This window comes from Biomphalaria glabrata, chromosome 9, assembly GCF_947242115.1.
Source record: "Biomphalaria glabrata chromosome 9, xgBioGlab47.1, whole genome shotgun sequence".
Lineage (NCBI taxonomy): Eukaryota > Metazoa > Mollusca > Gastropoda > Planorbidae > Biomphalaria > Biomphalaria glabrata.
The window spans coordinates 4,060,187-4,072,386 of NC_074719.1; the positions used below are offsets into that span (position 1 = coordinate 4,060,187).

General features: G+C 34.1%; 1 protein-coding gene across 1 annotated transcript; it reads right to left on the reverse strand.

Annotated features, from left to right (window-relative positions):
* Positions 1-1,378: 1,378 nt before the first annotated feature.
* Positions 1,379-12,200, reverse strand: LOC106075869 (uncharacterized). The gene is made up of 4 exons (XM_056040379.1): positions 12,116-12,200; positions 6,102-6,215; positions 4,394-4,513; positions 1,379-3,972 (listed from the first exon to the last, which is right to left on the reverse strand). The coding sequence occupies exons 1-4, from the start codon at positions 12,124-12,126 to the stop codon at positions 2,019-2,021; spliced, it is 2,199 nt and encodes a 732-aa protein (XP_055896354.1). The 5' UTR covers positions 12,127-12,200; the 3' UTR covers positions 1,379-2,018.

The following is a 12,200-nucleotide window of genomic DNA, read 5'->3' on the forward strand; positions in this document are numbered from 1 at the left end:
GAAGTCATGGAAAGAGAACAAGTAATCCACTCTGTATTCACCCGTCACTAAATAGCAGGGCCGGACTTAACCATTATGGGCCCAATGCGAAATGGATTTCGTGGGGCCCAGTTTGGGTAGGGATAAGGATAATTAGTGAAAATTAAGAGTTTGTATTAGAAAATATATTCGTCTTTGCATTTTATTCATTCTTTACTACGCACAGAATTACTTCACGACCCTTGCGTGTAGCGAGGTCACACGAATTCTGTTTCCTACATAGATCACGCTCAATAGCAAGAATAACCAAATGTTTCAATCTATCTTCGAGAATTGTTGACCTAAATTAATTCTTCATTAGTTTGAGGCGCGAGAAGCTTCTTTCACTAGATTCCACAATTACAGCATTGCATAATGCCGTTTTTCGTTATCGTGCGTAGGATTGGCGTTTTACATATTGAATGACACAGGAGCTCCTGGTAAATCGACAGGAGGCCGCGGAAAATTTGTTACAAGTTATAAAATGGTTTAATTTAATTATTTATACACCTAGAATTAGCTCGGGTCCTATGAAAGTGCGGGTCATATGAAAGTGCGGGGCCCACTGCGGTCGCATAGGTTGCAGTAGCCTAAAGCCGGCCCTGCAAAATAGCGGCGTATGCTACGCTGCCGATCGACTATACAATAACTCCTAGTCAACAATTCCTAGCATTGTTGGCACGAAGGCGTCTACGTCAGATTATGTTCAGATGCATTTCGTTCATCCTGCAGTGCTTACTGTCCTGTATTAAAACGAAAGAGATGGTCATCACAGAGTGTATGCCGATTTGCACTCTTCTTGCTGACTTTAGACATACGCTTCAGCTTGCTGTCAACACATTTCCCTACGCTTCCCTTTTTTTTTTAATTTTGAAAATTAATCTCGCCAAAAAGAACAAAGTTTTATTCCTAAAAATCTCCCAATAAAATCTACCTAGCCCCACAAAATCTACAATTTTTTTATGTTGTCTTCCCATCGCTTTTCCTGTTCTTCTTTTTCCTGGTACTGTTCCATGAAGGAAGGTCTTTCTGCGAGCACTAAGGATCTTGTGATATTGCTATTAAGGTTTATTTGCTTTTTTTTATACAATGGTCAGTAATCCCCATTGCTAGGATCCTCCTCTCTGGTTTTGTAGTTAGTGTCCAAGATTCGCAAGCATGCAATAATTTGGCCATGACCCTGTGGCTCATCTACCCTAAAGGGAGCTAATTTTTTCGTAAATTTAACATTTCCCTAAAAATAATATATTTAAAATATGTTTCAAATTAAATTCTACTTTATGTTCGATTCATAAATTAAAAAAATAAATAAAAAAAAAACAAATTAGCCAGAATGAGAAACGATCCCATGACATTTGGGTTTTTCGCACAATGCTCTAACAACTTAATTATCGGCTATATTACTAAAGGTCAAATATAATTGTTCACCAACAAATCTTTCAGACACAATTTCACTCACAATATGTTCATGGCAAATGGTCCACACGACAAATGGCTTACTGACAATAGGTACATGACAAATCATTCACCGACAAATTCACTTTAATTTTAAGTACAAAAAAATATTGTGGACCTAAACCAATCTTCAATCACAAAAAAGGTAACACAATAATTATTTTAGACGTTGCTGTGATCAAATATATATAACTATTCTAAATAGTGTAGGCTTAACCATACATCAGAGCCGGCTTTTGATAAGTGAAGGCCCTAGGCAAAGTGAATTCAGTGTCCTCAAATGAAATAGAAAAATTAAAATAAATATGAAAAAAAAACTAAAATTACGTAATTTACTAAAAACCTAGTGCACTCCAACAATAACAGTGAGAAAAAGTCACCATTATTTCTTCTATAAAAAAAATATTTTCAGTCTGTGCGAGGCCCCCTCCAATCTGAGGCAAAAGTCATCTGCCTAGTTTTCCCTTGCCTAAGGCCGGCCCAGCATACATAGAAGAACAAAAACATATTAGCATACATCATAAAGCTATAATTTGAATTGACAATCAACTCAGCAAAGGTAAATATCTTTCACAAGCAAACGTTCTTCCTTCTTCATTTTTCGTATTGTAAAGCCATTTAAACGGATGTATAAAAGTCTCATTTCTAGCATCAAAAAACATCCAAGGCTTTTGTCTGTCGCTATTCCAAAGCCCATGTCCTTCAAACAAATACTTTTCCTCAAAAGGATTCTTCAGTCCCATGTAAATATTCCCAACTACTAACTCCACCATACAGTTATACCTACGAAATATTTCAGTGATTGTAATATACTCGTTCTGTAAAATTTGTGGGACATAAAAAATATCAGTTGCACCGTAAATTACAAAGTTGGGCTTCAGGTTACCTTCCAAGTTTTTGAGAAATCTTTCTGCGAATGTCGTAAAATTTACTCGCGGGTATTTCTCTAACTGCTCCTCAACGGTAAGATTCAAAGCAGTTTTTAATTCCCCAATAACTTTTTCAACTGCTCTCTGACCTCTGTAGGAATTCCAGTGAACCCATTCACTTTTAGGATCTTTTTTATATAGCTCTTTAAAATGCATCTTAGAGAAGATACTCATTTCTGTCCTAGGGAGTGCAACAATGTTCCAAGTATTCAGAAGGACATCGTCTCCTATCTGGAGATAGCCTTGAACTGGTAGACCAAGCTTCATGGCGCCAGCAGTGCATTCATAGAAAAATTCCCAGCCATGAGCTACACCTTCTATGAAAGTGACGTAATTAAATCCCTCTTTATCCGTGTACGTCTGAAAGGCTTCTACTGAGGGCACACAGTAAACGATAAACTTAAAATACTGTCTGTGTAAAAACTCATTAAAACCAAGAGAAGGAAACAAGCTGTCATAATTTATTACTATAATTAGCAATATATCGTCTATCACAGGATTAGTCATTTTCTGTATTGCATGCAAGTTCATTGTTACATTAAGTCCACATAATGATACTATGTCTTTTGAAACTATTTTCTCTAAATCACTAGTAATGTTGTTGAACATTTTTAATTGCTGAGGAATACGATAAACCGTTTTAGTGATAGTTCTTGGATGTAATAACATTTTTGGCGTAAACTTTGTAAGATCATCTATCCAAGAAGAGATAGGTACTTTTATGTTAGTCAAATCTTTCAATGGAAGACATGCCTTCATGATGCAAATGGTTACGTTTTTCAGTATATCATTACAGCATTCATCGTTTGGGTTACAAGAGGACATGTCAGTACAGTTAGAACTAGAAACACAACTTGTATTTAAACTCTCCTTACATGCTTCGGCGACGTATGCACAGTCGTAAGGTTGATTGTGTGTAGATACGTAATAGAAAGACGTCAAAAGTTGAGAACCTTTGATCATTTCGTTTAATAATCTTGTCCTGAAAGCTTTCTTCTCTTCTAAATTTAACTCTGGTGGAATAAAAAGCAACTTGAAGACATCCTCAAAGAAAACTGTAGGTCCAGTGCTGAATGAGGCTGCAGTTGAATTTCTAATAAAAATTGGAGTAGTATTTACAACTGTAGGGCGGCTTACATTGCCTTGAGTGTATTTTAAGCAAGTCGAGGTAGAGACAGTTACACCTTGTCTTATAGACACCGAGCTCCAGTCTACTATAGAGTAAATATCAGAGTTTCTGAGTTCAGATATGTTTCTAGCTGTGTTGATTCTACCTAGAGACCAAAATTCTTTGGGAAAGGCTTCGGCCAGACCAAAATGATGAAAAGGATTAAACAAGCCCGCACCCTCGTACATTAATCCAGATTGGTGTGCATCATTGATATGAAATGTTCCAGTGATGTTTTCAACTAAAGCGTCGCACTCTGTATCTAGAATTACCTTGGCGCCATTTTCTATAGCAAATAAATATCCAGTCAATTTGGATGATGTGTTGATAAATGTAAAAGTTGAAAAATGACTTGATGACTGTTGAAAATAATCTCTGGTGATTTGATAACACTTGGAAGGACTGAAAGAAAGGTGTAAAATATGTTAGTTAGGGTTAGGGTTATTCTTATCTTATCTTATTTTTCATTTGTAATGTCTAAATTATGTTTGAAGTAGTCACACTTCTTTTTGGAATGATAAGGGTGAAACAAATGATCAAAATGCAATCCATGCAAAAAAGGAACAACAATCTTAATAAGTTTAATTGGGGAGGGGGAGTGAACAGAAATGGAGCTCTAGGTGTGATTTTGAGAGTCAAAAGGTTGGATTGTGCGGTATGCGCGCTGGGCTGTCGTTCGGTCGTCTCGATGGCCCCGGATTCAAACCCTGCCCGTTGCCTTTCTCATCATGCGGAAGGTTTAGACCAAGAAGAAAATGAAATTGAAACATTTAAAAGTTTTACAAACATATACAGCAGAAAACGCTTGACACCTTTAACCTACCTACATCCAATAATGTCTTTTTCGACGTCGACAAAAATAGCGACACTCCAATCATCTTGTTTGGTTATCAGAGTTACATCCACACAAGGTGTAGAGACGTCATCTAGTACGACCCAGTTTCTGGTTATGGAAATATATTTTATATGCAATTTATGAAAATTATCATAACGTCGGCTAATGGTTTGTAGTTTTATGCAAAATCAATTAGAACTAATTAGTTCATTACTATTTTTGTTATTTTAATTCTTGACATAAAAATACTCCTAGATTGAGCAAAAAAATTGCTTTTAAAAGAGTTTACTTTAAAAGAAAAATGAAATAAATCTTTGCGTCTCAGTTTCGGGTAAATTTGCACCAGTAAGTGACTCGGAGATCAACGTTCTCTTGCCCTCTCTGTGTGGAGTGGCTCGTTGCATGATTTGTTTCAAAATGATGTTATGATGACATAAGCATCTTGAATACCTTCCAGCATTTTTTTCCATAATTCGCTGGTAAATCTCTGGCACTGATTTTATTCTAAAAGATAACTGTAGCCATCTATATTCTTTTCCATAATTCTATGGTAAGTCTCTGGCACTGATTTTATTCTAAAAGGTAACTGTAGCCATCTATATTGTTTTTCTATAATTCTCTAGTAAGTCTCTGGCACTGATTTTATTCTAACGGGTAACTGTAGCCATCTATATTGTTTTCCATAATTCTCTAGTAAGTCTCTGGCACTGATTTTATTCTAAAAGGTAACTGTAGCCATCTATATTCTTTTCCATAATTCTCTGGCAAGTCTCTGGCACTGATTTTATTCTAAAAGGTAGCTGTAGCCATCTATATTCTTTTCCATAATTCTCTAGTAAGTCTCTGGCACTGATTTTATTCTAAAAGATAACTGTAGCCATCTATATTCTTTTCCATAATTCTCTGGCAAGTCTCTGGCACTGATTTTATTCTAAAAGGTAGCTGTAGCCATCTATATCGACCTAGGGGTGTGTTGAAATTTGTGAGAAAAGAGGATTCTCTTTCAAGCTTTATTTGGATAAACCCAGACTTGACTACATAAACCCAGTTGTAAGTCTTGTGATCTGCATATTTTCCAACATCTGAGGCAGACAAAACCATTGTCCGCCTGGTGTCTATAACCTGTTAAAGTTTTCTTTACGCTTTCTGCGCCTGTACTTTTTTTTTCTGAAAGAGGCCTCATCAAAATGCCTGCACAGGACTTCCATTTAGTTATTTAGCATTATGAACACCCGTAGGAGTAAAGCAGTATTAAGCTTTGTAAAAACATAGTATCGCTTAACTCTTTACCTCCGTAATTATTTTTCACGTTGTGACAGAATTGTTCATTTTTCACATTTGTAAATTCTACCCTGTTATGATTAAACTTCTATCACATTTTGTTTGTAATCAGAAAACGTTTTCTTTTGATATAGAATCATAGGAGAAAGCATGCTCTTTTTATATAACACAAATAGGCCTACACGTTTATAAGCCAAAAATTAATTCAATTTAATGGGGGTCAAATAATCAACGATGGTATCGTTAATTAGGAGAGAAAGAGTTAATGCAAAACAATGTTATTGACATAACAGGAATTCAATGTACAAAAACAAAACCTTGATAAATATAGGCCTATATTGTATCATCTAATAATTTGTTGTTTTTTTTCACAATCACACATAATTTAATGAAAATATTGGATTGGAATACTTACGTTGTAACTAATATATTTTTTGGAAAATGGATGACACGATCTAGAAACACAGAGCTGTGTAGAAAAATCAAAGTGATGCTGAGGACTGTCAATACTTGAAGAACTTGTAACATCCTAGATAATTGTGTTGCATTAAGCTTATTATTATTTGCTGAAGTGAACATACATTGAATGAAATTGTTATAAAACAGATTCCTGAAAAGTTATTCATTTATGCAGCACCAAAAGCACAACAACAATGTATTAAAGTATTCGTCACATTGTTTTGTTGTCCTTGCGATTGCGCATTGTAAATACATGGTACTTAGTTCCAACTACTGTAAGGGTAAGATACTGAATTCTAGGGAAGTCTTTCGGCACAGAAGATACCATAAAAGTCGAGGTTTCTACTATAGAAGATGAAAAAGTCAAAATAACATTACATTGGGTAGCACCCATTATCGTAAAAAGAAAAATTATAGAGATCTTTGAGTCTTTCGCTGAAGAAGGCTCAAAGGTAGAACCTGTCAAGTTAGAGAATTCTGACAAATGGGCCGCATGGCTCAAAATTAAGAAAGTACACCTTAAATTCGTAGACGATCCCAGGGTTTATCAAGTTCTGATCACCATACCAGAAAGAAGACAACAGTGTTGGCACTGTGGGCAGGATCAACACTGGTCAAACCATTGCCCCAATAGAACCACCCGTAAAGGGAAGGGAAAATTCCCCATTAAGGGGTACTACTAGATTTAGAGACAAAAATTAAAAAAAGAAACCCATTGCAAAAGTAAATAATAGTCTATTAGAAGACCCGGAAATCAAAGAATTTATAAGCCAAGTCCTCCTAACCACAGCACAAGACATAACCGAACATGAATACAAACTAACAAAGACATGGGCATTGATTAAAAATTCAATTAAATAATTTAAAATTTTATCGAGAATAAAACAAAGAAGAAATACGAAGTACAAAGACTTACACAGCTGCCAACTCAAACTCAAGTCGAGATAGAAAAAAATAGAATTAACAGCCCAACTTGAAGAGATATACAATTACAAATGCAGAAAGGGCCGAAATCAGGTGCAAAAGCACCCGAACGGTAGAAGAATAAAATAAATTATACTTGATGGTGAAACAAAATACACACGAAAAAAAAACAACAGAATGATAGACCAAATAACAGACATTTGGAATAAACAGACAAGACAGCGACAGAATAGTGAAATACACGAAAAAATGCTCTTTGCGAAAACTTTTAATATGATACTTAAGGCACATTAATATTTCATGTTTTGAAGAACTACTTCATTAAACAACATTACCCATGAAAAATAATCTCCGTAACAACGGATGGTGAGCTTGCAAACCTTTAAAAACAAAAAGTTTCCGATGTGTTTAGTGATTGTATGCAATACGTATTAACTGTTAAATTTGAATTTTAAATTTTAATTTTGTTTATAAATTTATTGAAAAAAATAGATTCAACTTAAAATGTAAATATGGAGTTGAAGTTAGGTGCTGAAACAAATGTGATACAAACATATATTAGACATAAATGAAAAGCAGCACCAGGGACCAAGTTTTGAAGAGAGAAAGTAGTGAATTAAAATGATATGAAAATAAGGGAATGCGCCGACCGAGCCTCGAACCTGTGACTCTGGATTCGACACCACCGCCTAGCGAACTTAAGCCCCAAGACCATAGGAATGTCCAAGAAAGTTCTTCCGCTATCCATTTATTTCTATTGTATATATGTCAAACTTAAAATGTAGTTTTAAATTACTTTTTTTACTAATCATGTTTCTGGTTAGAAATAAAATGTGTAATTTGAAATTGATGAATTTTAAAATACTCAATATAACTTAAGCAGGGGGACTACGAAAAACCAGAAAACATGGCAAGGGGTCTACGAGACAAAAAGTTTGGAAGCCACTGATCTACAAGGAGGAGTGAGGTTGGAAGAAATGAAAGCTCTTTCTTGATTCAACAGAACACCACATCGAAATGGAGCATCAGGCCAGCAAGTCAAAAGATCGGAAGCAAAAGAAGAAATCAAGCGTGAGAACCCAAGACAACGACACGAAGAATAACTTTGAAAACAAATAAGAACAAGGGCAGACAATTATAACTTTATTTAAATATTGTTTCCTTCTGTTGTTCTAACATTGAAGATACAGCATCTAACCTCATGATATGTCAACAAACTTTAGTTTAAAGATTCACGTTTAAGAGTTAACTTTAAAAGTGGGAAAATTACGTTTTTAAAAACATTGTATGTTATTACGTTACGAGTGTTTCAATATTTATTTTCCACCATCATTGTCCATATTCAGGGCCGGTTGCGGTTGTAGTGGGCCCCGCACTTTCATAGACCCCGCGCTAATTCTAGGTGTAATTATTAAATTGCAAAATATATATGAAAAATTCCTGGAAATCTCCTGAATTTATTGAAATCTTCTGAAAAATAGACAAAATTGTCATTTGTGGGTGTCATTCATTGCAGAAAACGCCAATCCTACTCGCGATAAAAGAAAAAAAGCATTGTGAGGTTTTATGTAATAAAATGTAATAATCGGGCGACTTTCCAAAGTAGTCGGAAGTTCCAATACTTTATTTACTTTTATAGTCACTAGCATATAAATATGCCATAGGTTGCAAGGTTCGTAAAGAAAGGTAATTTGATCGCAGTTTTATTATTAGTAAAGAATGAATAATACTCAAAGTCAAATTTTCTTTCTAATACAAAATCTTTATTTTCACTTATTATCCTTATTCCCACCCAGATTGGGCCCCGCGCAATCAGTTTCGCATAGAGCCCCGCAATTGTTAGGACCGGCCCTGTCCACATTGTACATGCGCGCGTAGTCTGGAGACAAATATATACTATTGAAATTTCAACATTATACAGAACATCGGGCTTTTAAGGATATCATAACCTTTTTTGTACGACTCTATAAGACCCATGTGCCTAATAGATAGTCACAGAGCAATAGTCACAAAGCAGAAACTCCCCAAATACTGACTCTAGCTTACATGATAGCCACCTTGATGATGAGGAAGTAGTGTTCCAAACCTCAAAGAAGGAAATCAAAAATTGGCATATCAAGGGAAAAATAAAAGAAACGAATATAGATGCTGATATACCTATGTATGTATGTGAATGTTTGTGTGTATATATGTGTATACATGTATTTGTGTATATATATATATGTTAAACCAAACAACTGCACGCTTGAAAAAACAACATAAATAACTGGTTTAATGTATCAAAAAGGAGCAAACCAATACAAGGGAAGAAACCCTAAGTAATGGAGACAAAGGGAAAAAATGTGACTAAGATGTTAAAATTGTAAAATATCATTTAATCTACACCGTTCACTATTTGATTGTTCTATTCAATCACTTATGTAAGATTGTTCTTTATTGATTTCACATCATCTTTTAACACTATACAACTTCATTTACTCATTGAAAAGATGAAAGCGTTGAATATTAGTCCATACATAATACTATGGGCTAATGAATTTTTGACCCAGAGATCTCAGAGGGTTAGGGTAAACAATGTTATATCAAATGAACGCATAGTTAACACAGGGGCGCCCCAGGGGGCTGTGACATCGCCATTGTGGTTCATTTTGTACACCAATGATTTTCAATCCGATAGTTCTTTTTGCTCCTTCACAAAATTCGCTGATGTGAATGTACACTTTGGTTTCTTATAGTTATAATGTTTTTTGTTTGGTGTAATGCACAAATTGTAAGACAAATTTCCATACGGACAATAAAGATTATAATTATTATTATTATTATTATATTGTTCATATTTTTCACTATATATATCCTAAGTAGTTTACATTAAAAAATATTTATTCTGTGCTATTGTATAAACCTAATTGGTTTATTCTCTGTATACAATTGTAACTAACAGACCTCAGGAAGTTCCTTATGATATATGTTTTCTTGTTCACAAAACCGGAAATAGTACACATGAAAAAAAAAGGTATTGAAGAGCATGGAATTTTATTAACTCATTTTTTTCTGCTTTTATTTTTTTTTTAAATAATTTTGTTTGGTAAAGTTGATTTGACTCTAAAATTTATTGTATCATTATTATCTCTGGCATTTTAAGTCTCGAGAGACAATCTTGTCCCTTTGCAACTTCTTGTCTGACTAAAGAGGCCAATCCTTGATACACAGCTGTGGTCGCAGGTTGGGCAATATGTGATCACCAGGCGCCGTTGCATTTTCACCCTTCTTTCTGCTTCTGTTGTGTATGGCATCTGCAATCTGTGACCCTTCCTTATTATATATTCATTATTATAAAAAGACATTATCATCATCTTCTGAAACTTTTCTGCACTCTAGTCCACGATCGTACTGTGTTGGAATGTATGTGCTAAATATTATTTTCTTCAACAGATTTTGTTTTATATAAGTTCTTTGATAATACTATTATAAAATAATTATGTCAACTGTTTTTAAATAAAATTTATTTTAAAAAAGGGCCCAAAAAAAACGAGACACGAAGCCCTAAACAGAGATGAAAGAGACACACAAAAAGAGGCAAGAAAAAAAAAAGGCCTAGGCCCCAAAGATTCCTTTTTTAACATTATTATAAAAAGACATTATCAACATCTTCTGAAACTTTTCTGCACTCTAGTCCACGATCGTACTGTGTTGGAAACTAAATAAATAGCACAAATACTGAGGTTTCCTAAAAAAAAAAATATAAACTTATATTTTATGTAAGCTTTGCTCCTTTTTTTAAATATGTGTTAACTTTTTTTTTTTTTTAATTTCTACGTATTGAATTCTGTAAGATTGTACAACAATATCAATATAGGTCAATTTTGTAACGCTTGTTAACTAACGATCGAATTTTCGACCACTTTTACTAATCCGATCGTCATCAAGTTTTGCATAGAAGCTTGCGCTTAAAATCTATTCAGATAATTTTGTTCCATTTTATTTACATTGTAAAAAAAAGTAAAAAAAAAAATCCTTTTAAGGCGGCCATTAACGAAGGTGTCGTGTGGTCAGCAAAATGACAAACCGAATTTAATTTTAAATTTCGCCAACGTATGTCAGATACCCATCACAGTTGGCTGGACTCGTGGGTTTCCTAAGAATCCTGAAAATCGAGATTCGGCCAGCCAGGTAAAAGAGTGACTTGGCAGAATATAAGACGATAAAGTGATTGGTTAACATACATAATTAGATGCATGATGCGTAGGACGTAATTATCATCTTTTATTATTTGTTTTTGAAGTAACGTCTGTATTATCTAAGAGAAGATAAGACTGGAAACAAAGAGTCCACGGGAAATAAATCTTCCAGTATTTACAGATACGACTAGATATTTAGGGTTTCGTCCCCTTGAAAGCCCAGTTTTCACCGACATTTAAAACAAAGGAGCCCATGGGAAATTAGTCCTTCAGTATTTAAAGACACGGCTATATATTTAGGGTTTTGTTCCCTTTAATAATTGAACACCTTATTTCTCCCACACCTATTCTTTAAACGACTATTTATTATACCCGTTGTTTTTTGGTTTTTGTCTTTTTTTTTTTTTTTTGTAAAAGGTGCCGGTACTCAGTGATGAATTGCCTTAATTTAAACTACTAATAACTTGATAATAATATTTAAAATACAAGAAAAGTAATAATTTTTCCCCACATTGAATAAGGTGCCGGTACACTGTACAGGTGAGTACCGTCACAAAAAAAGTTCGGATTATACCTAACAAAACATAAATAATCTTAAAAAAATTAACAAATTAGTCCATTAAATATTGACAAAAAAAATATTTTGCTTGACATCGAATGTATGAAAAAAATTCTACATTATTGACAAATATAGTTCAAAGTGCGGAGTTCTTTTTCTTGTTTTTTTTTTTTGTTTGTTTTTTTTAAAGAATTTTTGTTATATTTTGCTTGTTTTTAAATTAGAGCTACAAAATATTCTTAGCAAAACAAAACATGTACTAAATATTGCAACGTAAACACAATGATACACATTTAAATACGCATTTACCTTCGCCTCATGTTGTATGATATTTAATAGCACTGTTGAAAGAAAACCTAGAAAACTTGTTTCCTACTAATGTTGACATGGTATG